This window comes from Mustela erminea, chromosome 1, assembly GCF_009829155.1.
Source record: "Mustela erminea isolate mMusErm1 chromosome 1, mMusErm1.Pri, whole genome shotgun sequence".
Classification (NCBI taxonomy): Eukaryota; Metazoa; Chordata; class Mammalia; order Carnivora; family Mustelidae; genus Mustela; species Mustela erminea.
The window spans coordinates 174,549,035-174,573,205 of record NC_045614.1 but is presented as its reverse complement, the minus strand read 5'-3'; the positions used below and the strand labels follow the sequence as shown (position 1 = coordinate 174,573,205).

The following is a 24,171-nucleotide window of genomic DNA, read 5'->3' as shown; positions in this document are numbered from 1 at the left end:
GTCCAAAGTATTAACTGAAAGTTGGTTCCATAGGTCTAGCTGACCTTGGTCTCCAGCTGGTCCAGAGGTCAAGCTGATACCAAGTAGCTCAAAACCTCCTCCATAAATCCCGTTGTTAGCATAGATTACCTGCTATGGTCCAAAGCCTCAGGGTCAACAAAGATCTCTTATCAGGCAGGATATTTCAAGGGCTTGGAGACTGAGCCAGAAATCATTCTTTGGAATGTGCATGGTAAGGACAATCTACTAGAGTTAATTCTTTCATCACAATAATTAATTTTAAAAAGTGAAAAGTTTTTAACAGTTGATTCCATGGCCAGAAGCTGTCATTCTGCTTCTGATTCCTAGTGAGGCCTGACTCCAGTACGTATTCGACTCCCAACGTACTCCTGACTTAAAAGTTCTATCAAACGGCTGCCTTCGGCTCGGGTCATGATCCCGGCATCCTGGGATCGAGTCCCACATCGGGCTCCTTGCTTGGCGGGGAGCCTGCTTCTCCCTCTGCCTCTGCCTGTGCTTGCTCTCGCTTCTCTCTCTATGACAAATAAATAAATAAAATCTTAAAAAAAAAAAAAAAAGTAATACTTTCCTTTCATTGCATTTTTAAAAACATTAACAGCAATATGGCAACAGTATCTTTGTCCTAAAGTGAGCATGGTGTTTCTGGTGAACAAAAAGAATCTGTATTAATTTTCTATTGCCACCATAAAAAACTACGACAAACTTGGTGACTTAAGACAACAGAAATTTATTCTCTTGCAGTTCTGGAGGACAGAAGTCTGAAATTAGTATCACTATGCTAACATTAAGATGTCAGAAAGGCTCTGTTCCTCCAGAAGCTCTCAGGGACAAATCCATTCCTTGGTTTTTACAGCTTCTGGCATCTGCTGGCAGACCTGTGCTAGTGGTTTTATCATTCCAATCTCTGTCTCAATGGTCACATTGCCTTTCTTGATCAAAGAGGCTTACGATTGATTGATAGCATTTGGGTCCCAACCAATTGACCCAGGATAATTTTCCTATCTCAAGATCCTTAACTTAATCACATCTGCAAAGATTTTGTTTTTCCCCCCAAAATAGAGACAAGGACTAGGATGTGGAATCCATTGGGGAGCCATTTTTTTTTTTTTCTTCAGAGTCTTACTGGAGACTTTCTGGGATTTCTAAGACATGAAAAACATTGAATTACTTGGATTTACTAGACATTTTTAGAATTACCAATGATAAGCTATTCAGTATGCACAGGATCATTAGGCTAAAAGAACATATTGTGAATTAAAGATGGAGGGCTATTATAGCATAGTGTTGGAAAACAAGGTTTTGAATTAAAAAAATGAAAAGGGAGTAAACAAATGTGTGGTAATTTTGAATGATGACTATACCTTCTTGTAAAAAATGAAGGAGATAATTAAGAAAACTATTTAATTAACCCAAGGTTCCAAGACTGCTTGGTCATGTTCAGTTGATAAAAAAGAAAAGCAATTTTGTGCGCCTATAAAATTGTGGGCCAGACTCTTAGGGATTTCCATAATCCAGCTCCACTCTGTCCAACCTTATTTTCTATTATTCTCCAACGATATGCTGACTAAAGTAGAAAACTAGTTTTTAAAATGTGAAAGTTAGAACAAGGAATAATCACATTTTCTGCTTGTGTCCCAATCTTCAACCTGACTAAACAAACAGTAATATTGTGAGTTTAGTCAGAAGTGAGATCCACTAAGCTTTGGTGTATACAGCCAGGGAAGCCAAAAGTACACAGCCCACCTTACCTGAGACTGAAGAGGACATTTCCATCAGGGTATACGCGCAGCATTATGTTCTCCACAGTTGTATCATGAATGAAGGATCTTTTAGAGTGGACAAAAAAGATGTCAGGCACCCAAATCTTTTTGATCAATCTATGATCAAAGGTCATGCTTTTGTTTGTTGTGCTAGGAAAGGAGAGCCTCTCATCTTTCCAGTAGTGTCTGAGATAAAAAGTCATTGTAAAGTCCTAGGCAGAAAGAAAAAGAGACAAGTCAAAGCCAGTAGGACTATGGTTCAAGATGATCAATTAATACCATTAGTCCTAGACTGATTGGCATGGGTATTAATGACCTATAAAGTGAATGGCTTATATTGTATTTTCAGGAAGATTTAGGATGAAGCCAGTGAGCTTGAATTGCAAAGTCTCCCCTCACCTGGAATCTGGTGAATGTTGGATTTCTAGGAACCAGAGAGAATTCGAATTGGGGAAGGGAAGCCAGGTTATAACTGGGAAATATATCTTCATAAGCGCTGGTAAATCACCTAAAGAGATCTTGGAAGTAAAGGGTTTGGAACTACATGGCCCAGTATTTTATTTTGACTTATTGTTTCTTTGTATATAAACATTTACCTTTATAATGATTTCTCTATCCATAAATTCATTTTTTTTTTTGTTAAAGAAGCCCTGACCCCAAGTTGAATAAACTACAGTCCCACAAAAATGGATACAGCATTTATTAGAGTTGGTCATAGAAAGCAGGCTGTCAGAGATCCCGAGATGGAGACAATGATTTTCCTCAGCTTGAGAGAGAGAGAAAGAATACCAAGAAATGGTGGTTCTCAAAATCTAATGTGCAAAAGACTTACTTGTGAATCTGTTAAAACAGCACATTCCCCAGAAGCTAGTATTCTGAGATTCTGACCCAAAATAGCTCAGGGAACTGGATTGTTAGTGTGTAACCCAACTGTGAAGAGATAAAGATGGTGGATGGGCAGAGCAATATTAGCATTATTTTATTAGGAAAAAAGATGGTTGGTCAATACTTTGAGCTTTGTTTGGCTCTCAGATGCTACATTTAACATCTTGTTTGTTTGAACAAAAACTCCCCCAGCTACATCCAAGTCACTGGGTGTGGATGATGATGATATGTTTCACCTTGCACAACTGTTTACTTCTTACTAACATTTATTTCCCAACAATACTCAAATTATTCTTGAACTAGCACATGAGGCAGAACTTTGACATTTATTATGTAAGTGAAAGACAAAACTCAGTAAACTACAGATAAGTCACCAATTAATAATGAGCTTTTTTTTTTTTTTTTTAAGGTTCAGAATAGAGGTACATTGTATTACTGCTCTAGGTTAATCTGGGAACATCAGACATGTGTAATTTTAAATTAGGTTGAAAGCAAATAAATAGAATGATTCATTCATTACCATAACACTGCTCTACAGGGAGTTGTGTGGGTTACTGCATGGATTGCTTTAGTAAGCATATATTTAGAATTAGGTGCTCAATCTGATTTGAGCTTATGTAGTCAAATAGCAGACATTGATTGGTACATTTCAGTGACACATCAACACCACCACTAGTGGGCACCATCACGAGAAATCAGGCTGAACACCATGTTGAGAGGAGAGTGAGTGGGGTAAAACTTCAAGGAACTGAAAGTGAATTCAGGGTGGGAAGATGAGAAATGAGAAGAAAAAGAAGCTAACACTGGGGGCCACTGAAAATTAGAAAGCATTTTCACCTTGGGCATGGAGAATCCAGTGCCATTTTAGCTGATACTGAGTCCCATAGCTCATCTTATACAGGAGAGAAGGATGAGGCCTAGTTTTAGGGGCACTGGGGTGGGGGCAATGAGATTTTAGATGCAGACAGGGCCATTCAGGGATAATTTAGAGATTATGCCAGCGAAGAGGAAAAGAGTACTTGTTCCTGGAGTACAACAGACTCAAGAAAATGTTGGTGGAAGGTGGTTTTGGTCAAGGAAGAGCCGAAACTTTCTAAACAAGAAATTTTTGAGTGAGAACTATTGGTGTTATTCCCTTTAGGAGTAGGGTGGTTAAAATGAAGGAAGTTTCATAGTGAAACTTGAAATAAATACTGAATTCAATAATGATAAGGACTATAAAAACATTAACTGAAGGTTGAAACAAATATAACAAATCATAGAAAGTTTGTTTAGAATTTGCTGGAATTTTTATATGTTCTATAATTTTTCATTCAGTTAGTCAATGACTAGTAGGAGGAATCACTATAAATAAAAATATTAAGTACATATATAAAAAGATTACTGATCTTCCAATTTCATTGATTTATATTTTCTAGGTCTGGTTTCCTAAAGAGATTTCCTACCTTTTTTTTTTTTTTTAACATTTTATCTTTAACTGTAGTATTTGCATAAAGTAACATATAAAATCTAAATTCAAGCAGAAAGAAGTGAATACAGAGCAAAGTAACTGCAACTCTATGAAAAAATACATATTAGTAACATACATAATTAAATTGGTTTACTAAAACACCAGTGATTTTGACACTATTCTCTATCCTTTCAGGAAAAGACCAGTATCTCAGAGAAACTTACCATGTTAACCTCTGAAATGCTGTCAATGCTTTCAACCTGGACATCTATACCTACTGGCACTGGAGACCCTTCAGAAAGAAGAATGAATGATATATTGAGAAATCATTAAAATTATTTTGGAAATGTTCAAAGCAGAGATAGAACAATGTTGTAAGTGAACTAATTAAAAAAATTTAACAATAAATTTCTCCATTATCTATTGATATATTATTATATAGTCGATTACAATAAAAAGGCATGTGTAAATAAATGTTATTTCAATAAGTATTGCACATTTGCTTAGAAACAACTCAATATTTTCCTTCTTATAGTATACTCAGAGTATAGAAGTAGCAAGTCCAATTTTTGTTTTTTGTTTTAGCTAGCAGCGATTTAAAATGGAACAATGTTTCAAAACCATGTCCAAGAGTGTATAGAATTATGTATTTTCGATTGTAAGGATCATATTTTATAGTCAGGGACTGGAGTAGTCGTGGAGCTCATGACTCTGAAAATGTTGGAGCCTTTTCTCCCTTGCCAGAAAATCAGCTTCTTTCATTTGGCAGGGCGTGGCAGGCTAGATAAGATACGGTAGATAGAACAGTGCTAAGCAGGGATGCCACACCTTCACAATCGTCTCTCTGCAGGATGTCAGTAACCATAATCCGCAGTCGGGAGGTAGCAAACATCCTTAGAAATGTGTTTGATGAGAATGTACTGTAAGTCAGAACTGGAGAAAACTCAGACAAGTGCCAAGATTTATTTGAAGTTGGGTCTCAATGAATCCAGTTCATGGGTCCCGAGAACATGGATGACAATGCCATAAGAGAATCTAGACCAGACCGAGACCAAGGTGTTTCCTTGCTACACCTCACCAAGGGTTTCATCAGTTCCTGTGTGAGGGTAAACCAATGATAACAACTTTCTTCTTTAGTACCGTGCATGGAATTTGGTGTATATATGTTAAATAATTCATATGTTTATACATGTAGTCTTCATATGTTTTCTTTTCATAGTAACCAATTCTCAATGAAATTTTATTGTCTCTGTAGAATTCTGAATTTAAAAAAATGCTTTCAACTATTTTTGAAGAAACAGACATCTTGCCTAGGTGAATCCCAGGTGGCTGTTTTAGTCAAGATTCTAAGATTGAGACGGTCAGTCTGGAAAACTTGCTTCTTGAGGCTAACTAATGTCTGGATTTATGATATGTGACATACATGTGCCTATCATTCAACAAAGTGCCTAATGATTGTGTTTTAAATGCACAACACACGGTCAATTATTTTAGTAGCTGCTTTGGACTCAGGTCATGATCTCAGGATCCTGGGATCCAGTTCTGAGTCTGGTTCCTTGCTCTTTGGGGAGTCTGCTTCTCCCTTTGCCTGTTGCTCCCCCCTGCTTGTGAGCCCTCACTCTTTCTGTCAAATAAATAAACAAGATCTTTTTAAAAAATAGATAAAAAATAAATGCACAACACATTATAAAATGAGCTATGCCTCACCAGTCTTTGTTCACCATTTAGGACTCCCCTCATTAATTGGCTGAAGTTACTGTCACTTTATCAAGACAGATTTCATTTTATGTTCCATAATATGCCCTCATATCATTACTTACAGGGATTCCAGCTGGAGAGGCCCTGGGCTTGTCACCCAACTACATTTCTCACTCTGGGCTTCAGGAACACTTTGCTTGCATCTTAACCACCAACAACTTCCTGCAGTATTAGATCAATTACTTTCTATACATTAATTATGACAATTCTATTTAAGAATTGTTTAATAATAATTATGGTTATGCATTAACTTGGGAACTCTTCGGAGATTACTCTATTACGTACTGAGTTCAGCTCTGATGCTTTTGTTTTGTTTACTTTTTTCTTTAATTAGTAGAGATATCAAAATAAAAATTCATGGCCTTTCAGGATGGCTTCAGGATGAGTAAATATTCCCATTAATTCCAATAGTCCAAGGGATTGAAAGGCTTGGCGAAGTCTTAGAGAGGTAGCAGAAATGTCCTGGTTAAAATTCTGGCATTAGAGTCACAGAGTAGAATTTGAACCCAGCTCTACCACTCATCCATGATTCAGGGTAAGTGACATTTCTAAGCTTAGTTTCCTCATCTATAAAATCCTTCTAGCAGTACTCACCGTGGAGACTTTTTGAGGACTAGAAAAATACACAGTTACTAGACTTAATTGGTGCTCCATAAATGGTAAAAAATATATGTTATTACTGTTGCAATTCAGCAAAAAGGCAAACCTGTTCATAGTCCCAATCCTGCACTCAAACATTTAGATAATCAGTCCACTCCTGACGAGAAGATGATTCAGTGCTTCTCACAGAGCACTTATTTTATGAAAAAAACCTGTGAACAATTTGCATGTAGAGTCTTGTGACTTGTAAGCAGAGCCTAATTGCTAATGACTGTTCCTGCAAGGCTGGGGGAAGTCATATAACGTCACCACACATGGAGATATTCACGCACCAATGAAAAGCACTAGACCCTCAGGGTTGTTGGAAGACTGGTCTGGGGTAAAGAGTGGGGCAAAAACATGGCTTGTCTATTAGGAATGGATTCCTGGAAACATTATTGATTTCTTTCTTTATCCATTCAATTCTATTCTTGGGGGAATGAGCGCTTCCGTTTTGAAGAAAAGTGTTTGCCCTCAGATGCCATCTGACTTCATTTTTGGCTCTTCTGGACTTCATGCCCAAGTGTACCTTACTTTGGGGTCTAGGAATCTATATATTCTCAAGGACAGTGTGAGGCGGAGGGCCATGTAAAAGCAAGAGGTAAAATTACAGAATTTTGGAGCTGGCTATCATTCCAAATACCATTCTTTTTACAGATAAGGAGCTGAGTCTTAGAGAGAGGGTAGTAATAAAGCGGATGGATTAAAATCATGGAATTTCTAGCTGCTAAACCTGAGTTAAAGCCAAAAGTTCCATAATCCTTTAATTTCTCCAAGTCTCAGTTTGCTTATCTGTAAAATAGGGGAAATAAATCTATGGTACTTACCTACTAGCCTTGCTGTGAGACTAAATGTTCAAACATCTTACCGACCAAACTGTCTAGCACTGGTTGGATCAGTAATGCGTAGAACACCACCACCAATAACAATTTCACAAATACTCACATTAATACCATATATAAAGCATTTGGAATATAGTGAAAATAAGGAAACATTAGCCATTATCATTATGTGTTAATTTCCCAGGAGCAATACGTAGGTAGTAGCACACACATTTGTAGTCTTTTTTATATACATAAAGATAGACCATCAGTCTTTTTTTATCCATGCTGGGATAAAGATTGTTAAATAACAGTCATATATATCTTATGTGTATAGTGCACTTAAAATACATGATACAATATATTATCTCATATTACCGTTACAGCCATTTGTTAGGTAGGTAGATAGAACCCATATTAGCTCCATCTGACTTATGATGTAACTCGGAGATGTTAGCAGCCTTGCCTGAAACCCAAGGCTAGTTAATGAAGGCACACAGCCAGTTCCCTCTGGCTCCCAGACTAGCCCTTGTGCTTGACAAACATAGATTCCATGGGTAGCTTTCACAACGTTAGCTTTTGTCTTGACTCAGGAACCAGGATCTAGACGCTCAATTGATTTCATTTTAAAGGAACAAAGAAATCATCATTTCTAAGACTGAAACCAAAAGCCCTCGGTGATGAGAGATGTAAAGGGTAGGAAAAACATAAAGAAAATGAGCTGCAATTTATAACCCAAGTTAAACAAAAAGTTCCCCTAAATTTATATCCTCCTGTTTCCACATAATGAGTCAATTAATCTTCTAATGCTTTATAAAAGTAAAAAACACTGCAGTAGCAGCTGGTTTTAATGTTAAAGCTAATTAGGAAAACACATTAAGGCAGGAGAAGTGCTGAAGTTACATTTAGCTCAAGAGGAAAGAAGTATGTGCGTGTGTTTATATTATGGACAAGTATAAAGAAGAAGATAAATTAAGCCTGGCTTGTATATCCTGCAGCCTGATTTCCTGGGAAGGCAGCTTTAAGAGAACAGAGAAATGGGTCACTGGTAGAAGCTGTTCTGACCAAGACAAGATATGGTTAAGGACTGTTTTTCACAGAACTACCAGGCTGACAATTCTGCCTGAATTTATGGATTTTTCTGCCTGAGCTGACTGAACACATAAGACATTTGGACACCATTTAGCCCCAGTCTATGATTGTCAGAAAAATTTCTTCATCGTGGGATGATTTGCCACCTGCCACTAAGTAGCACGTTTCAATTGCATTTTTAATAACCCTACAATGTAGCCTCAGGAAAAATAATTGCTTTTTAATAAAGCATTCCCACTCAAAATCAAATCTTAACATGTATCTCGAACAGATCAAAAGAAGTGGAAATTTAAGGTCAGTTTTATGTTTTTCTGGGGGACCGGGATGATCTAGGGGAGGGAGAATGAAGATTTAAGTGTTTTAAGGTAAGAGCAGAAAGTCCTCCGGTTCTCTGTCCCAGTGTCTCTCAAATTGTAAAGTGGATTCAAATCACCTGGGGATCTTATTAAAATGCAGATTTTGATTCAGAAAGCCTGAGCGTGGGGCCTGAGCTTCTGTATTTTTAACTAACTCCCAGGTGATTCTGCTGCCAGTCCTTGAACTACATTGAGTGATAAAGCCTTTCTAGAGTGCTTGTTTCAAGGTCCAAATTCAAGGACAGCCATTTTTCTTTCAATCTTTCTGGCTTTCAGTGGTCTCAAATAGACCCACAGAACCCTTTCTTCTAAGATAGGAATTCATTTAATTGAGGAACCTAAAGTGACAGGAATTAAGGCGGTTTTTTGTACTGCTGTTGAAGAGCATACATCATTTTGAGCTTCTAATTGCTGTTCAGGGGAGGCCAGGTCCAAGCCATTTCTGTGCGACTGGCGCCCTCTAGTGCCTGAAAGGCCCACGGCGGGGCAAGTTTATCTTCGTAACCTTTTCTCCAGCTAAAAGTTGGTAGGAGAAACTTTAGAAACTTTTTATAGAATCATGGACACCAAGGAACAGCATAATTGCGTGATGGCTGTAGGGTATATGATCCAAACTTTGGGCAAACTTTCGTTGGGGGAAAGAAACGGTCTGTTGGGAATGGTAGCTGAGGGCTCAGGCATTTTGGGGAGAATTCTGGTAAGGAAGACATGTCTGAGGAGCAGTGATGTTGAAGAAAACAAGATAAAGGAGCAGTCCCGGAAGTAAACACAAACACATCTTTAAACCTGATTAATTGCGAGGCTTCTAAACGCTTAAATTAAGTTTAATAAGTGTTAGAAATACTCTGGAAAACCACAAAATGAAATGCCCCAAGATTTAATGAGATGCTGAGAATCTAATTCAGCAATTATCAAACGTGGTTCTCAGACCCGCTGTATCAGCATCACCCAGGAGCTGATTAGAAAAACACATTGTTGGCCCCACACAGATCTGGGAGTTGCCACCTAGGTGTAGGAGTGGGGCTCTGCAATCTGTTGTTAAGAACCCCTCCGGGACTTTGATTCTTGTTAATGTTTTAGTCAGGAACCTAATAAAATCAAAGCCAGACCCTCAGAATTGCAACCCAATGGATTCCACGAAATTAAAAAACAACAAACATCCCTCAACATCACAACTCCTGACCTGCTGTTTTATTTTACCTGCTAACAAGTGAGTTCTCTGAGGTACCTGCATGCCTGCTGTGCGTCCCTTGGTCATAACCACAAGAGAGCCAGTGCCACGGGTGTTACCTCACTCTGAAAACTTAAAGTATGAGTTGTTTATGAAAAAGCTGCACCTGTCCTATAGCTGAGCGCCCCCGACCTCCCCGCCCCTTCCTCAGCCTCACAGTCACTTCTGCTATAGCTGCACCTAGTAGTCTGGAAAGTTGTTAGCTCAGGCATGGTGGGAGTGGAGACTTAGGTCAATGACAGAAGCGTCAGGATGGACTGAGCAGTAAGGCAGAGAGTTCAGATTCACTGCTTGATCCCACCACATCTTGTGGGTCTCTGGAAAACTTGGTACCCTCAGGGATACAACTGGATTCACATTAAGCAATCTGAGGGCAGGAAAGAATTTGTTCCAAGTATGTCCTTTTAGGGAGTCCTTCGGTCCTGCTTACCTGCCCTTGCACCTTGGTTGCACCACATATTGGTTTTTCCATGGCTTTGAGCAAATCTCCTAAGCTCTCTACGCCCCATTTTCCACACTGGAGTATTAGGGATCATGATCGTGCCTACTCACGAGGCACTGGGAAGGTGGAATAAGTTAGGGCATTAACAGGCTCAGCCCAGTGCCTGCACACTCCAACATTCTGGAAGGTGCTGGAAGTAATAAAAAGAAAAACCTGAACAGAGGGTTTCATAGGAAGACATGGCATTTGGTGTGTTAGTCCTTTCACCAAAGCCAGGCATTCAAGCTCATAAAGTTATTCAATAAGATATTATGGCTATCATCACAGAATCCAATTTATAGGTTTTAGTTGGAGAATAAGTTGCTGTATAGGCATGATCTACTCACTCACTATTTACCGAATATACACTACTTGTAATTAGTAAATTTGTATTTGTATTTAGTAAATTACTATTTGTAATTAGTAAATAGTGTGGATACATACTAGAGACATTTATCTATCTTTTTTGATCAATTTAAAATTTATCAATTTTTCTCATTCAAGAGAATATCATTGTAAGTTTTTTTTTCTTAATTGATGGTCTTGTGTTTTGGTCTTAATTGCTTCAAATTTTCGACTTCATTTTCACAGTGCAAGGGATGGTGGCATAAGAGTTTTGTAAAGAGAATACTTACCTCCAAATCCAGGTCTCATTGCAAAGTCGTGTTCCTCTATATGGAGAAGTTGCTCGTATTGCAGGAGCCATGCTTTGGTACTGTCATCTTTCCTCATTCTGGCTTCTTGTTTGTTATCCCTCCAAAAGGGGGAAAATACTTTTGAGATATACATGTTCTAGGTAATTTAATTTAGATTAGCTTTCTGCATTCAACTTGGTATCCTCTGAAATATAACCATTAAAGCTCATTTTCTCAGCTGATACTACACATAACTAAAGAGCTGACAACATTTACTCTTTATTTATATAATGGTGGGCAGGTAAGGTAACCCAAAATTTGGAGCAACTTAGGTGATAAACCAAGTCTGGATGTAAAGCACTGGCAGGTAATGTTTCTCAGAATATAGGTTTTTAGACCAGGAAAACCTTGTCACTACCACCTTGGATTCACGCATCCTACCCCAGATCATTTAAACCAGAACCCAAGGAAACAGGGCCTAGGAATCTGCATTAAACATGTTACTTAAGTGATTCTTGGGGCCACCAAAGTCAAACGACTTCTGCACTAAGACAGTAAAACAAAAACAAAGATAAAAACAAAAACAACAAAATTGTTGCAAAATTGTAGACTGATGAAAATAGTGTTTTACAAAGACAAAATGAGCAGAAAGTGTGCGTGCAAGTTGAGATAAGAGCAGAATGTCTGTAGTAGGTTCTAGAACCTGAGGGATGGCACTGGTAATGGAGAGATTCAGCAACTTTTCCAAGTTCGCAGACCCAGGGCAAAAATGGATGGATTTAGCATTGTACTTGGTTTTGTATTTGGATTGTACTTGACGTCCGGTCCAGTTATGAAGTAGGTGAAGTCAATTTTCATCTACAGTTCTTTGGGGTAAAGGCAAAGTGGGGTGTGGTCTCTTGGGTGTCCTCCCCGCCACACTCCCTCCCCTCACCCCCCGAGTCTGATCTGGGAGTTACTCTGTTACTCCCTGGGTCTGCGAACTTGGAAAAGTTGCTGAATCTCCTTGACTCATTTTTGGTCCTGTGATCCAGACTTCGCAGTGGTTTGCTAAGTGTGGAGGCAGGATGTCTGTGGAAGCACAGCTCCTCTGGAAGTGGAGCAATCCTCTTGTCCCAGGTGCTAGCAACTCTGCTCAGCTCCTTCCTGAGGAAGATGCCTGCCAACCTCACTGTCAGCAGCAGCAGCTAAAGCAATAACAAGCCAGACACTGAGGGGTCTACTAAGTGAATTTCAGTTACTCTGAATTCCTGATATGCTTTTGCATTCATAAATGTCTTCTCCAGAAAGCATGGTGAACTTTAATGGAAGACTTGTAGATGCATTTTCTTAGCTCAATAAAGTGCCTGTGATGGTGAGAATTTCACATCCTGAAACAGCTGGATGAAGAAATATGTCTAGGCTTATGGGCATCTATCACCATCCAGGATGGTTTTTCAATAGGAAAGTTTCTGGTACACACCCTCAGAGATTTATTTTTGCCTTTGAGAGAAATGGGGGAAGTTGGAAGACGAAATCTGTCTTGGGTAGAAGACAACGAGTTTGATTCTATACATATGAAACCATTATATCCTACAAATAACTGAATACATAGAACTATTTCTTCCAAGGATCTCAAATTAATTAGAACATTTCTTTTCAGGAGCAAGAGTGAGCTATTTATTGAAAAAGTAATAGCAGCTAATATGTTTATTAAGTGCCTACTATGTTCAAGGTCTCATGCCAGGATATTTGGTAAATATTAAATATTATCTTCTTTGGCATGCATTGCATTTGAATCACCTGGCTTGCTGGGACCCATGCCCAGAGTTTACATTTATAACAATTTTTTAGGAGAACCACTGGTCTGGAAAATAGTAGACATATAATCAAAGCTAGCTAATTGTTACTATCTTAGGAAAAATAAAATGTGAATTTGATGAAAACTCCTGAAAATATGTGAACTCTTTGGTAATATAATACAACTAAATGGTCATCACTCATGTGTCTTTTCAGAGCATACATTTTCAGAAGCATCATGAGATTGGAAAGGATCAATCTTAATTAAGAATCACCAGAACACTGAACACAGAGCCTCTTAAGAAGCACACTCTTGGCAGTACCGAAAGGACACACACCTGTTCTTACTTCAAGGGCTCTTTTGATACACAGTGAGATGTCCCATACCTATTTATCTTTTACTTTATCTTTACCTTGCCTATTTTGCAAAAAGGATTATGTGGCTTATATACCCTCTAAAAGAATTTTGAAAACCTATGTACTCATACATTTAAAAAGATGTCTATAATTTTCTCATTATAAAATTTAAATTTACTCAAATATTGACAAATATTGATAATTTAAAAGAAAACTCATATTCCTACCCTTAATCTATTCAATGACTCTACATATTCACATTATACATTTAAAAATACATGAAATGGGGTGCCTGGGTGGCTCCAGTTGATTAAGCATCTGCCTTTGGCTTGGGTCTTGATGCCAGCCCACACTGGGCTCCTCAGGGAGTCTGTTGCTCCCTCTCTTCTCCATCCCCGCCACTCGTGCTTGCTCTCGCTCTCTCAAATAAATAAAATCTTTAAAAAAAATACACGAAAAAACTTCTCTTTAAAAATAAGAAATTTTCTATTACTCTTTGCTTTCTTTGAACTTGTATTTCCATTTTATTTTCTTTATAGAATTTTATCACCTCACATATTTCTTTGCAAGAATATATGCATTCACTTTGAAATGAATTCTTAGCATCTATGACTTACAAATGAAGCAAAATATAACTCATATAAATGTTGATACTTATGAAAATTATGAACGAAATCTATTAGAAAGGTATTTCTTGATGAAATGATTGTATATTTTCCCTAATTACATCATGTATATGGATATTACTTCTTGCTATAATGAAATCAGATCTAGCATAAATTACATTCCCATTCTTTACTTTATAGATGAAATTATTAAAAAAACTTTTACATAGTGAATTTTGAAGAAATTCTGTTTCAGCATTGTTTCAGCAATAACTTAATTAAATTCTTTCTTACTTTCCAAAACTCACATTGTGATCTATCATCCATAATTATTTCTAGAGATTTGTAACCTGACAAATTAATTAGGTTCTTCGATTTTATTAAAAACAAAAAAAAGGAAAGTCACCCAGTTTGGAAGACCATGTGTTATTTACACTAGCGTCATGCACTACCAATCAACAATAATATTTATAATGATCTCTTTGTACCTAGGAGGATTTTATATTCAGGAAGAGGGAGAGGTATGCCTTTATTTTGCCAAATGAGACAGAGCCATCATGAAGGAGACTGCAGCCAAGTTTTCAGGGAGATTAATTCTAAGAAAGAGGTCAGAGGAAGTCAAAGATCCAGAAATTGATTGTTTTAAAACTATCTGTGTCCACATGCCCCTCTGATAGCTTGCATGTACCTTTAGGAGTATAGGTGTCCTGCCATGAAGACCTTGGCTTATAAAATAAGATATGCATAAAAATTAATAAAGTGAAGACAAAAATAGGACAAAGGCAAGAGAAGCAAATATGCCTAATAAGGGGGTTAATATATGATGGAGCACCAGGTTTAGCTCAGAACTTTCTGGTCTAATTCAATATATATATATCACTTTAAACTACTTTGTGTCTCCTGCCCTCTCCCCTTTTCTAGAAAAAGTAACTCCATTTTCAGTAGCTACTGAAAGAAGGTTTTTGGATAATATCTGAGAAGAGGATCTTCTAAAAGACTCAGTGCTGATAGAGTTGAGTAAAGAAAATCTCAGTTCACGGAAGAGTCTTACATGAGAACTCTCAATCTTTGTCTTTGCCAACAAATACTGAGGAAGAGTAAGTGTAAGTCTTGTAATAGTCATCGCTTCTAGCTTTGAGTTAAAGTCTTTTCCTTCCTGGATGAAACAAAGGAAACCTATTTCCATGCTCTCCCTCTTCTTGGTATCAGAAACTCTAATTTTGTGATTAAGAAAGAGGGGGAAGAAAAGACTGGATTTTGAGTGGATTCGGAGAGATTAAGGGAGTCTTTGAGGAGGATATGTTATGCAAAGAATTAAAAAGTACTAGAGCCAGATGAGGAAAAGTAAATACATCTAAGTCATTCTGAGGCATTGGGGTTAAATAAATGGAATGACAAAACTCATTTTAATTGAGACACTAACACTCAGCAGGTTATTTACAAAGCTGCTTTCCCAAGGGTCTATATATTTAATTTACTAGGATGAAACTAGTTGAAAACAAGTAAGCTGACATGAATAGACTATTTACCCAAGGAAGGATATAATTAACAAGCATATTAAAAAAAAATGTTTAATCTAGGAGTGCCTGAGTGACTCATTCGGTTAAGCATCTGACTTTTAATGTCAGCTCAGGTCATGACCTCAGGGTCCTGGGATCTAGCCCAGTATCAGGTTCTGGTCTCACCGGGAGTCTGCTTAGATTGTCTCTCTCCCTCCCCTCCTGCCCCTCCTCCTGTGTGTGTGTGAGTGCACCCACTCTCTCTCTCTCCCTCTCTCTACTAAATAAACCTTGAAAAAATAAAAATAAAAAACATGTAATGTAGAGAGTTAACAGCAAGATATCAATTAAGAACAATACCATTTTATACCTATTAAATGAGCCCCAAACACAAAATCTCAGTAGCCAACCATGTTAAAACCATGTTAAAATGGTATGACAAAATGGAAACATTTACACTTTGTAGGTGACAGTGCAAATATTTGCAAAGCCCTTTTAGAAATAAATTTCAAGTGCTATGAAGATAATTCATATGCTTTGACTCATAATTCATTTCCCGGAATTTTGTAATTTTTATTGGTACAGGGAAAACTACATGCATGAAAATATTTCCTGCTGTGATTCACAACAGTGCAAAACTGAAAATAAACATTCAAGAATAATTGATCCTTTAATTCAAAGTAATATTATGGAGTGATTAAAATTACCAACCATTATAATGTCCATGAAACAATGTAGAAAGTGATGAAGTTAAAAAAATACAAAATAGTTTCTATACTATAATTTTAAACATGAAAAATCATGGAGCTATAGGAATAAGGATTAGAACTTGGAAAAGGGAGAACATAATTGAGATTCTTTGTGTTGTTTCCATGTAAAATTCTATTACTGAATTTGTGTAATGAATGCTTTATAAATGATCTGGAACAAGCTGAACCTGCCATCTTGGATCTTTTCCAGAGAAGGGTTCAGGCACCACTCTCTGCCTTATCATTCCAGAAGCATGTCCTACTGCTTAACATGGAGTTTTGTTTTTTTTTCTCTCTCTCTCACTGGAGCTCTTGTTACGAACCAATACACCAAAGGAATCCAGTAGTCTCAAATAATGTGTAGGCAACATTTAAAAAACTCCTTGCATGGATTTATTATTTTCCTTTTAAAAATACTAAATGAAGCAAAAAATGTCCTATTGGTCTACATAGATGCAAATCCATGAATGCAATAAAGTAGGAACTTTAGGTGATCCAGTTTTTGATCACTAGGACCACCTTCATACTTCTGGATCTGATGCTTATATCTAGGTCCCTGAGGCTTTTGCACTTTCTTAGGGAGGACATGGTGCATTTTATAGAGCATGTCTTGTGTCTTTGACTGAGCTGTTCCTGATTTCTCCAATTCTGGAAAGATATACCCGTCTCTTATAAAGGAAAAAACCCCATACAGAGAAACATTTCTGTGGAGGAGCCACCCAGAGAGAAGGCCCCATTTGAGGTACGACAGTTTCTATATCTTACTTGGGTCTCTATCTAATCATGAGCTCAGTGATAAGGCCTCAGTTTCCCTATCTGTGAAATAAGCAAATTACCAGTTTAAGAGCTGGTCTGCAGGAATTTTTTTTTTTTTTAAAGATTTTTATTTATTTATTTGACAGACAGAGATCACAAGTAGGTAGAGAGGCAGGCAGAGAGAGAAAGAGGAGGAAGCAGGCTCCCTGCTGAGCAGAGAGCCCGATGTGGGACTCAATCCCAGGACCCTGAGATCATGACCTGAGCCAAAGGCAGAGGCTTGACCCACTGAGCCACCCAGGTGCCCAGGAATTTTTTTTTCTATAGCCCATATGTTATATTAAATTGGGAAATTTCACATGAAAATCTTACTTTCCTGTGTCTTTTACAAAATCAAAGAATCTGGCAAGACCGGGGTCAAGTTTTCTTGCAACGAGAAAAGGCTGGACATGACCAGCTATGGGCTTCAGAGGAGCACTCTGTCTGTAGTTGGCCCAACCTCTACCACTGCCTCTGTCTTCCTTGCAGGAGCACTTGCACTTGCCATCCCTAGGACCATCCCTTTATGTTAGATTCATGGATGTGCTGGTAAATGTTTAGCAAGTTGTTCTCCGGGAGTACAAAAACAAAAACAAAACCAAAAAAACCCCAGCCCTATTTGTAGTGTTTGCTGATTTCCATAATGTCAATACTTCCATGTGGCTGATTTCAAGGTACTGACATGACCAAGATGTGCATACGGCATAGTGTAGTGCTATAAAATATAACATAACATAATGTAATTTAACATGATTTAATGTAATAGATAGGATATCTATCTTACAGGTAGGATAGATGTAAATAACTGAAAGAATGAGGTAATGGTAAAATATAGTAAAGGAATAAGGAAGTGGTGAGTTTTAAGTATTTATTGCCTTTTTTTTTTAAAGATTTTTTAAGATTTTATTTATTTACTTGACAGAGAGAGAGAGAAACAACAAGCAGGGGGAGCAGCAGGCAGAGGGAGAGGAAGAAGCAGGTTCCCCGCTGGGCAGAGAGCCTAATGTGGGGCTCAATCCCAGGACCCTGAGATCATGACCTGAGCAGCCACTTAACCCACTGAGCCACCCAGGTGCCCCTTATTACCTTTTAAAGAAATAATTATTTAATTGTATGTTTATAAATTATACACATAGTTTAATTTTTAATGATGTTTATTTTCAACAGCTAGCAAACAGATTTCTTGGAAATGGTAACACTTGGCTCTTGCCAGCCAATATAGGCTGACTCTAGCACTCTACTCACTATTCTTGAGGCCAGAGACACTGCATCTTTCCCCTAGCATCCTTAATCCCCGACCAGGCACTTGGCATATAAAAGGGCACTCAATACAACTGTTGGAAGAATGAATGAATATTCAATGAGTCTATATGCCTAATCCTCTTTGTATCACCAGGGAGCCAAATCTCTTCCCTAGGCAAAACAGGGACATTTATCACCAGCCAAAATTTACTTTATTCACCAATTCCCCTTCTCCTGTTTTGTTTTTAAGAAACAAAAGGTATCTTTAGGTAAACAATTTTCACAATATTTGGATAAAAAGAGGAATATTTGGGTAAAGAGTAAGATGATATTCTGAAAGAAAATAATTAATAGCAAAGCATTTAAGGGACTGATTGTATGAAAACCAGCTCAAAATAATACACAGGAATGCCAGGTTATGTAAATACATCCACTTCATAGTTTTTAAAGAAAGATCATGCCTTTTTTCAATGTTCATTCTATTAGTTCTCTTGTGTTATAAAAGAATGGATTATTAATTAACTAATTCATTACTTACTTAGTTATTGATAATCAGATTGGGTGAGAGCAAAGAACCTCACAGTATTTATTCACATATTAAGGTCTGAAGAATCCTGGGCTCCTTACTCTAGAAACTACCCTAATAGAGTAACTTCTGTGTTTTTGTCAAAAATGCCTTCAAATCTGCATGAGAGACTGGCAAGTGACAGCTCAGAAATTGGCTGGCTGGATTACTGGGTTCACTCAGGGAAAATGATGGCTTTCATTCTAAGTGGCTACTTTTGAACCATGGTTGATGGTTTATTCAATCCTTATTGCCCTAGAGGATTTTTCTCTGAAGAACAAAAGACACTAATAGAAATTTCAATGAGTTATATTCTAGCTTGTTGCTGAAAGGGGTACCTCACTTAGGATATGGAGAAGTGAAAACACATGTTTGGCCCCAAGAAGCAGACACCCTGAGATTCCCTCTTCATTTAAATATGGTCTAACAAGGATACCTCCAATATAAGAACAAAAAAATTTGCACCTCACCACAAAGAACTGATGTTCTCCTCTTGCCCCTTAAAGAACACCTAAAAGACCACACATAGTAGACATTTCTGCAGCAACTCTTTATTCATAGTGGGTCTGTGTGATGTGTTGGCTCCTATGACAATCTCTCTTTTCCTCAGTCTGGTGGTGTAACCTCATGCTCCTCAAATACTGCTCCCCTAACTGTCTTGAAGAAGACTCAGAAAGTGGCTAAACTGGACAAAACTTTTTATTATCTCAGATCCGAGTGTGGGAAAAAAAGCATGGAAAAAGAGTGTGAGAGGTGGCCCTTGATTTTTTTTTTTTTAATTTGGTTCTTGATTTTTAAGAGCAGAGCAGAAATCAGGAGCCTAGTAAATTTTTCCTGCCTACCCCCTCACCTCCCAGTCGCTTCCTTTGTTTCTGGTTATCAAACCTGAGGCTTCACAAGGATTTATTAAAATTTCATGTTCATTTTCCTGATCTTATTGGGAGTGCTTCATAAATATTCAAGATGAGAGGGCAATCTGGCTGAAACAGCTGTCACCTCATTCATTGCCAAGGTTGGCTGGGTGACGTAACTCACCTAAATTCCTCAATTTCCCCTCCTGGGTATTTTGCAAAGTATTGCACTTGGTGAAAAGGAGAGACTTCCCCCAAGGCAAGAAGTCACTTTTTGGCTATTAAAGGCACTTGTGTGGGACCCCTAGTACTAAAACCCATGGGTAAAGCAGGATGAACGCTCTACCAGCTCATGTGCCTTTGCTAGCATGTGTGCACATGCTCTCAATTATTCATGGTAAGATAATAATGATAATATATTGACATTCGGGGTAATATTTCAAAGGTATTAAAACTCACCTTGGAAGGCAACAAATGGCTTTAATGCTTTCCATTACTATGTTATCGATATATAGAACTATCCACTCTTGAAGTCCTTGACTTTAGAAGTTGTTGCTTAGACCAATTTCTACTCAAACAAATTTGGGGAAACTTTCAACTTGTGTCATTATCAGTAGTAATAAATGCATTATTCATTGAAGAAATACATTCCCTGAAAGAAGATCTCTATGTAAGCCCTTAATTTCTCCAAAAATAAGCATACAATTGCCAGAGACAGACCCAGGCTTCTGCTCTTCCTGATACTACCCAGAAGTGATTTATTTTGATGGGTGAATGCTATCTCTAGAGACAGTCACCCACAAATATGTGATACCTGTGGAGATTAGGTCTAAGGCAGCTGGTGCGGGAGGGCAATGACTGAGGAGAGGATATACTATGACTCTCTTACCGGGATCTTTTCATTGAAGAGGAGCACTGCGGGTGGGACTTCGTGATTTCAGAAGCAGCACATTTAACTGGCATCAGTGCGATCCAGATGCTGGTGAAGAAGACCAACGGGGAAGCCAGGATCATCTCTTCCGAAAGAAAGGAACGTAGATGGATGCAGGCAATATTGCGACCCGTAGTGCTTCTTCATGCGTCTCTTTAAAAGGAAATAGAGTGCCAAGTAAAACGAAAAAGAAATAGAGGGCAAAGTAAAGGTATCAAGGAAAAGGGAGAGGCATTGCCTTCAATGTGGCGTCTTCTGTTTTAGTAGATTAAATAGGTTCACATCACTTACAGGCAAACATCTGTCTGGCTCATCCACAGTTTAGGGAGAACAAAGCAGATCTTTTCATTTTCAGTTTCCATCCTTTAGTTCCTCTTTCCAGGGAAGGTTCTTAGTGGGATGCCTGATCCCCTACTCAATGAACTCTCAGCCACGGTCCTTCCTCGCAGACAAAGAAGAGGTTAGGCATTAAATCCCCTTAATCCAACACAATATCATTTGAATATATTTAATGATCCAGCAAAATAATATGCTTAAAAAGAACAAAGATGATTAATTTAATTTTAATTATTCATTTGAAGACCTTTTTTTCTCCTGGCTCCCTTTTAACCAGAAATTAATCTTTCTCTCCCTAAAGGCATACAGATTGTCATAGTGCATACAAAAAATAAATTATTAGTTTTGTTGGGCAAATAATCATATTTTAAGATGATTGTGTATTCCATTGAAAGCATAAGTGGTTCAATTTAAGATTTAATATGTTAAGCAGCCTGATAAATAAGAAAGAATTTAGCATGGGCTGTGTGTAAGGAATACTGTCACTGTTAAATTATGATCATACACATTCCTATAAGTTCTCTGCACCCATAGAGTAGAAATATTCCCTGGAAACATTTCCTCTATGTATGCAAAGGTCCAAAGAATGAGTATGTCAGTGAAATTAAATTTCTCCAACAGGAATATCACAAAGTGAGCAATATAGCAACAGCTGACCTGTTTACCAGAACTGAGGAAGAATACCATTTTCTTCTCAGAGCTAGAGTTGAAGGATATTCTTAAATTTCCTGGAATTGATTGGTCTCCTTGACACCTTGTATCCTATGATATTGCTTTGGCACATTAATTTATTTTCCTTAGGTTACATCTTCTCTTAGCCAATGTCATAAAACCTTCTTGTATGTTTCTTAGCCATGCCTATTCTCTTTAAAAAATGTGCTTAATACAAAATATTACAAATAGGCAGAATGATGTAATAATTTCTTACCTCTCCCCTTAACCTCTAGGGTTTATAATCATATACAGTTAAACTATTTACAAACCTTTCGTATGTTTCAGAAACTTTAAGGAAATGGTGACCTATTATACTGTTACTTCTGCACCTACTTTTTCTCTTAACATTTTGCTTAGAGATTTATTATGCTGATAGATATAACTCTAGTTAAGTCACTTTTTAATTGCTATATGGCATTTCAGTGTGTGTGAATAACTAACATTTAACTTATTCTTTTATTAGCAGACATTATTTCTTCTTTTGCTATCATAAACTATTATAAACGATTCTGCAGTGAACATTTGTAAATATTTCCTTGTGCACAGGTGTATGAGTTTCTCGGTGTGTAGGGTACATACCTAGAAGTAAAACTGGGAGGCTGAACAATTTTCACACCTTCAAACTTACTGGATACTACTATATTGCTCATAACACCAATAATACCAATTCACACCCCCACCCCTAAAACACGAGAGTCCTCATTTTAAAAAATCTTATTTTAAGCTTGGTATTATCAGGTTTTTACATATTACTAATCCAATGGCTGTTGTAGTTTTTCTTTTGTTGTTGTTGTTGTTGTTTGTTTTTGTTTTCAATCTGCCAGAGACACAGTGAGAGAGGGAACACAAGCTGGGGGTGGGAGAGGGAGAAGCAGGCTTCCCTCTGAGCAGGGAGGTGGATGTGGGGCTCAATCCCAGGACCCCATGTGGGGGCTTGATCTCAGGACCGGGGGGATCATGACCTGTGCCTAAGGCAGCTGGTTGACCACTAAGCCACCCAGGCACCCCGCGGCTTTCGTTTTAATTTTAATTTCCCTACTGGCTAGAGAAGTGTCAACCTTAGAAACAAAACTGTCTGTTATTTTACTGTCAGACCCAGGTTTATTCCAGAACAGGGAGAGAATTGCAGTCCGGGACAAGCGAGCCCCAGCAAGGTATCTGCAAGTCGGTAGAAAAAGGGGACGAACTCACCTTTGTGGAGGAAAGGGGAACGTTGGGAGGGGCTGTTATAAACAGTGCACTGCAATCAGCTGGGAATTCGAAGGGTAGGGGCTTCTCATTGCCAGAGTTGGGAGGCAAGTGAGCCTTTCTTCCTCCTGGCTGGGATATTCAAGCAGGAGCCTCTGGTGTGGTTTGTCTTCCTATTGGGTCCGCCCTTGACAAGGACTGGTTGGCGTGGGAGCGCCCCCTGCTGGCTGCGGGGTTCCATTCTAAAGACTGTTTCCTTTCACTCCTTTTCCCACAGGTCAGCACTTCTCTTCTGTATTTCTGGGCCACTAAGCTTTCCTCTTCTGCAAAGAGCCTGTCAACAGAAGACATGCCAGAAGAGTTGTCGGTCTTAAACTACTGTCACTTTGGCTGCTGGAGGACCTCCTTGTGGTCACAGTTTGTTCCGCCCCTCAGTGCTCTGGTGGGATGCAGGACCTGACCCTTTGAGCCTATCACCCTATGCTACATAGGTCTGTTCTCTTCTCTTAGTACCATTATCTGCACCAGTATTTCCCAAAGTAGTTCATGGCTACACGAGATATTTTGTGAAAAATTGGTTTGTGCTAAGTGAGTTTGGGAAATAGATTTTTACTACCCTTTCAGGGATTTATAGTTCACATTACACAGTGCAGTGGAAGTATTCCTGTCCTGTAACAACTTGGAGGTTGTTCGTTCCATGGTCTTAGTCTCAGTCCTTATCTTGTTTGGTCTATTAGAAGTATTGACGCACCTGATCTCCCTCCTATTTGAAACGTTTTCTTCACCTGCCTTCTGGAATTCTGTACTCTCCTGTTTTCCTCTCTGGTCATTCTTCTGTAGTCCTATTACCTGATTCTCTCTCCTCCATCAAACTGCATAATATTGGAACGTTCCCACCCTCAGTACCCCAGTACTGTAGCACTGGTCTTTCCTGTCAAATCACTTCTTTAGGGATCTCATCCAGTCTCAAGTCTTTAAAAACCATACCAACACTCCCCAATTTATATCATTGGTCTTTCTTCCAAAATTCCATCTCATATTGCTATGGTCTCGGTGTTTGTGGCCCCCAAAATTCATATGTTAAAATACTAACCCCCAAAGGTTTTAGTAAGTGGGTCCTTTGGGAGGTAATTAGGTCATGAGGATGAAGCCCTCCAAAAAATGGGATTAATGGCCTTATTAAAGCGACACCAGAGAGATCCTCACCCCTTCCACCATGTGAGTATACAGTGAAAAATCTGCAACCCAGGAGACTCTCATCTGACCACACCAGCACCCTGATCTCGAACTTTCAGCTTCCGGAACTGTGAGAAACAAATTTCTGTCATTTATCAGTCACCCTGTTGATGGTATTGTGTTAGAGCAGCCTGAATGGACTAAGACACACATCCAACTGCCTGCTTAATATTTTCACTTGGATGTCTGATAAGT

At 38.3% G+C, this 24,171-nt stretch overlaps 1 protein-coding gene across 4 annotated transcripts in view; it reads right to left on the bottom strand.

Annotated features, from left to right (window-relative positions):
- GABRR3 (gamma-aminobutyric acid type A receptor subunit rho3) overlaps positions 1-22,997 on the bottom strand; it is a 49,050-nt gene extending 26,053 nt beyond the window's left edge. For 2 of the 4 annotated variants that reach the window (XM_032351459.1, XM_032351479.1), the window contains exons 1-6: positions 22,744-22,997; positions 20,794-20,940; positions 20,461-20,655; positions 11,130-11,248; positions 4,341-4,408; positions 1,770-1,993 (exon numbers count right to left, since the gene is read on the bottom strand). In XM_032351459.1, coding sequence (XP_032207350.1) covers positions 1,770-1,993; positions 4,341-4,408; positions 11,130-11,248; positions 20,461-20,585 — 536 coding nt within the window. In that variant the 5' untranslated portion in view covers positions 20,586-20,655; positions 20,794-20,940; positions 22,744-22,997. Of the gene's footprint in view, positions 1-1,769; positions 1,994-4,340; positions 4,409-11,129; positions 11,249-20,460; positions 20,656-20,793; positions 20,945-22,743 lie in introns of those variants that run through there. The other 2 variants (XM_032351470.1, XM_032351487.1) reach the window with 2 other exon arrangements.
- Between the last annotated feature and the right edge of the window lie 1,174 nt (positions 22,998-24,171).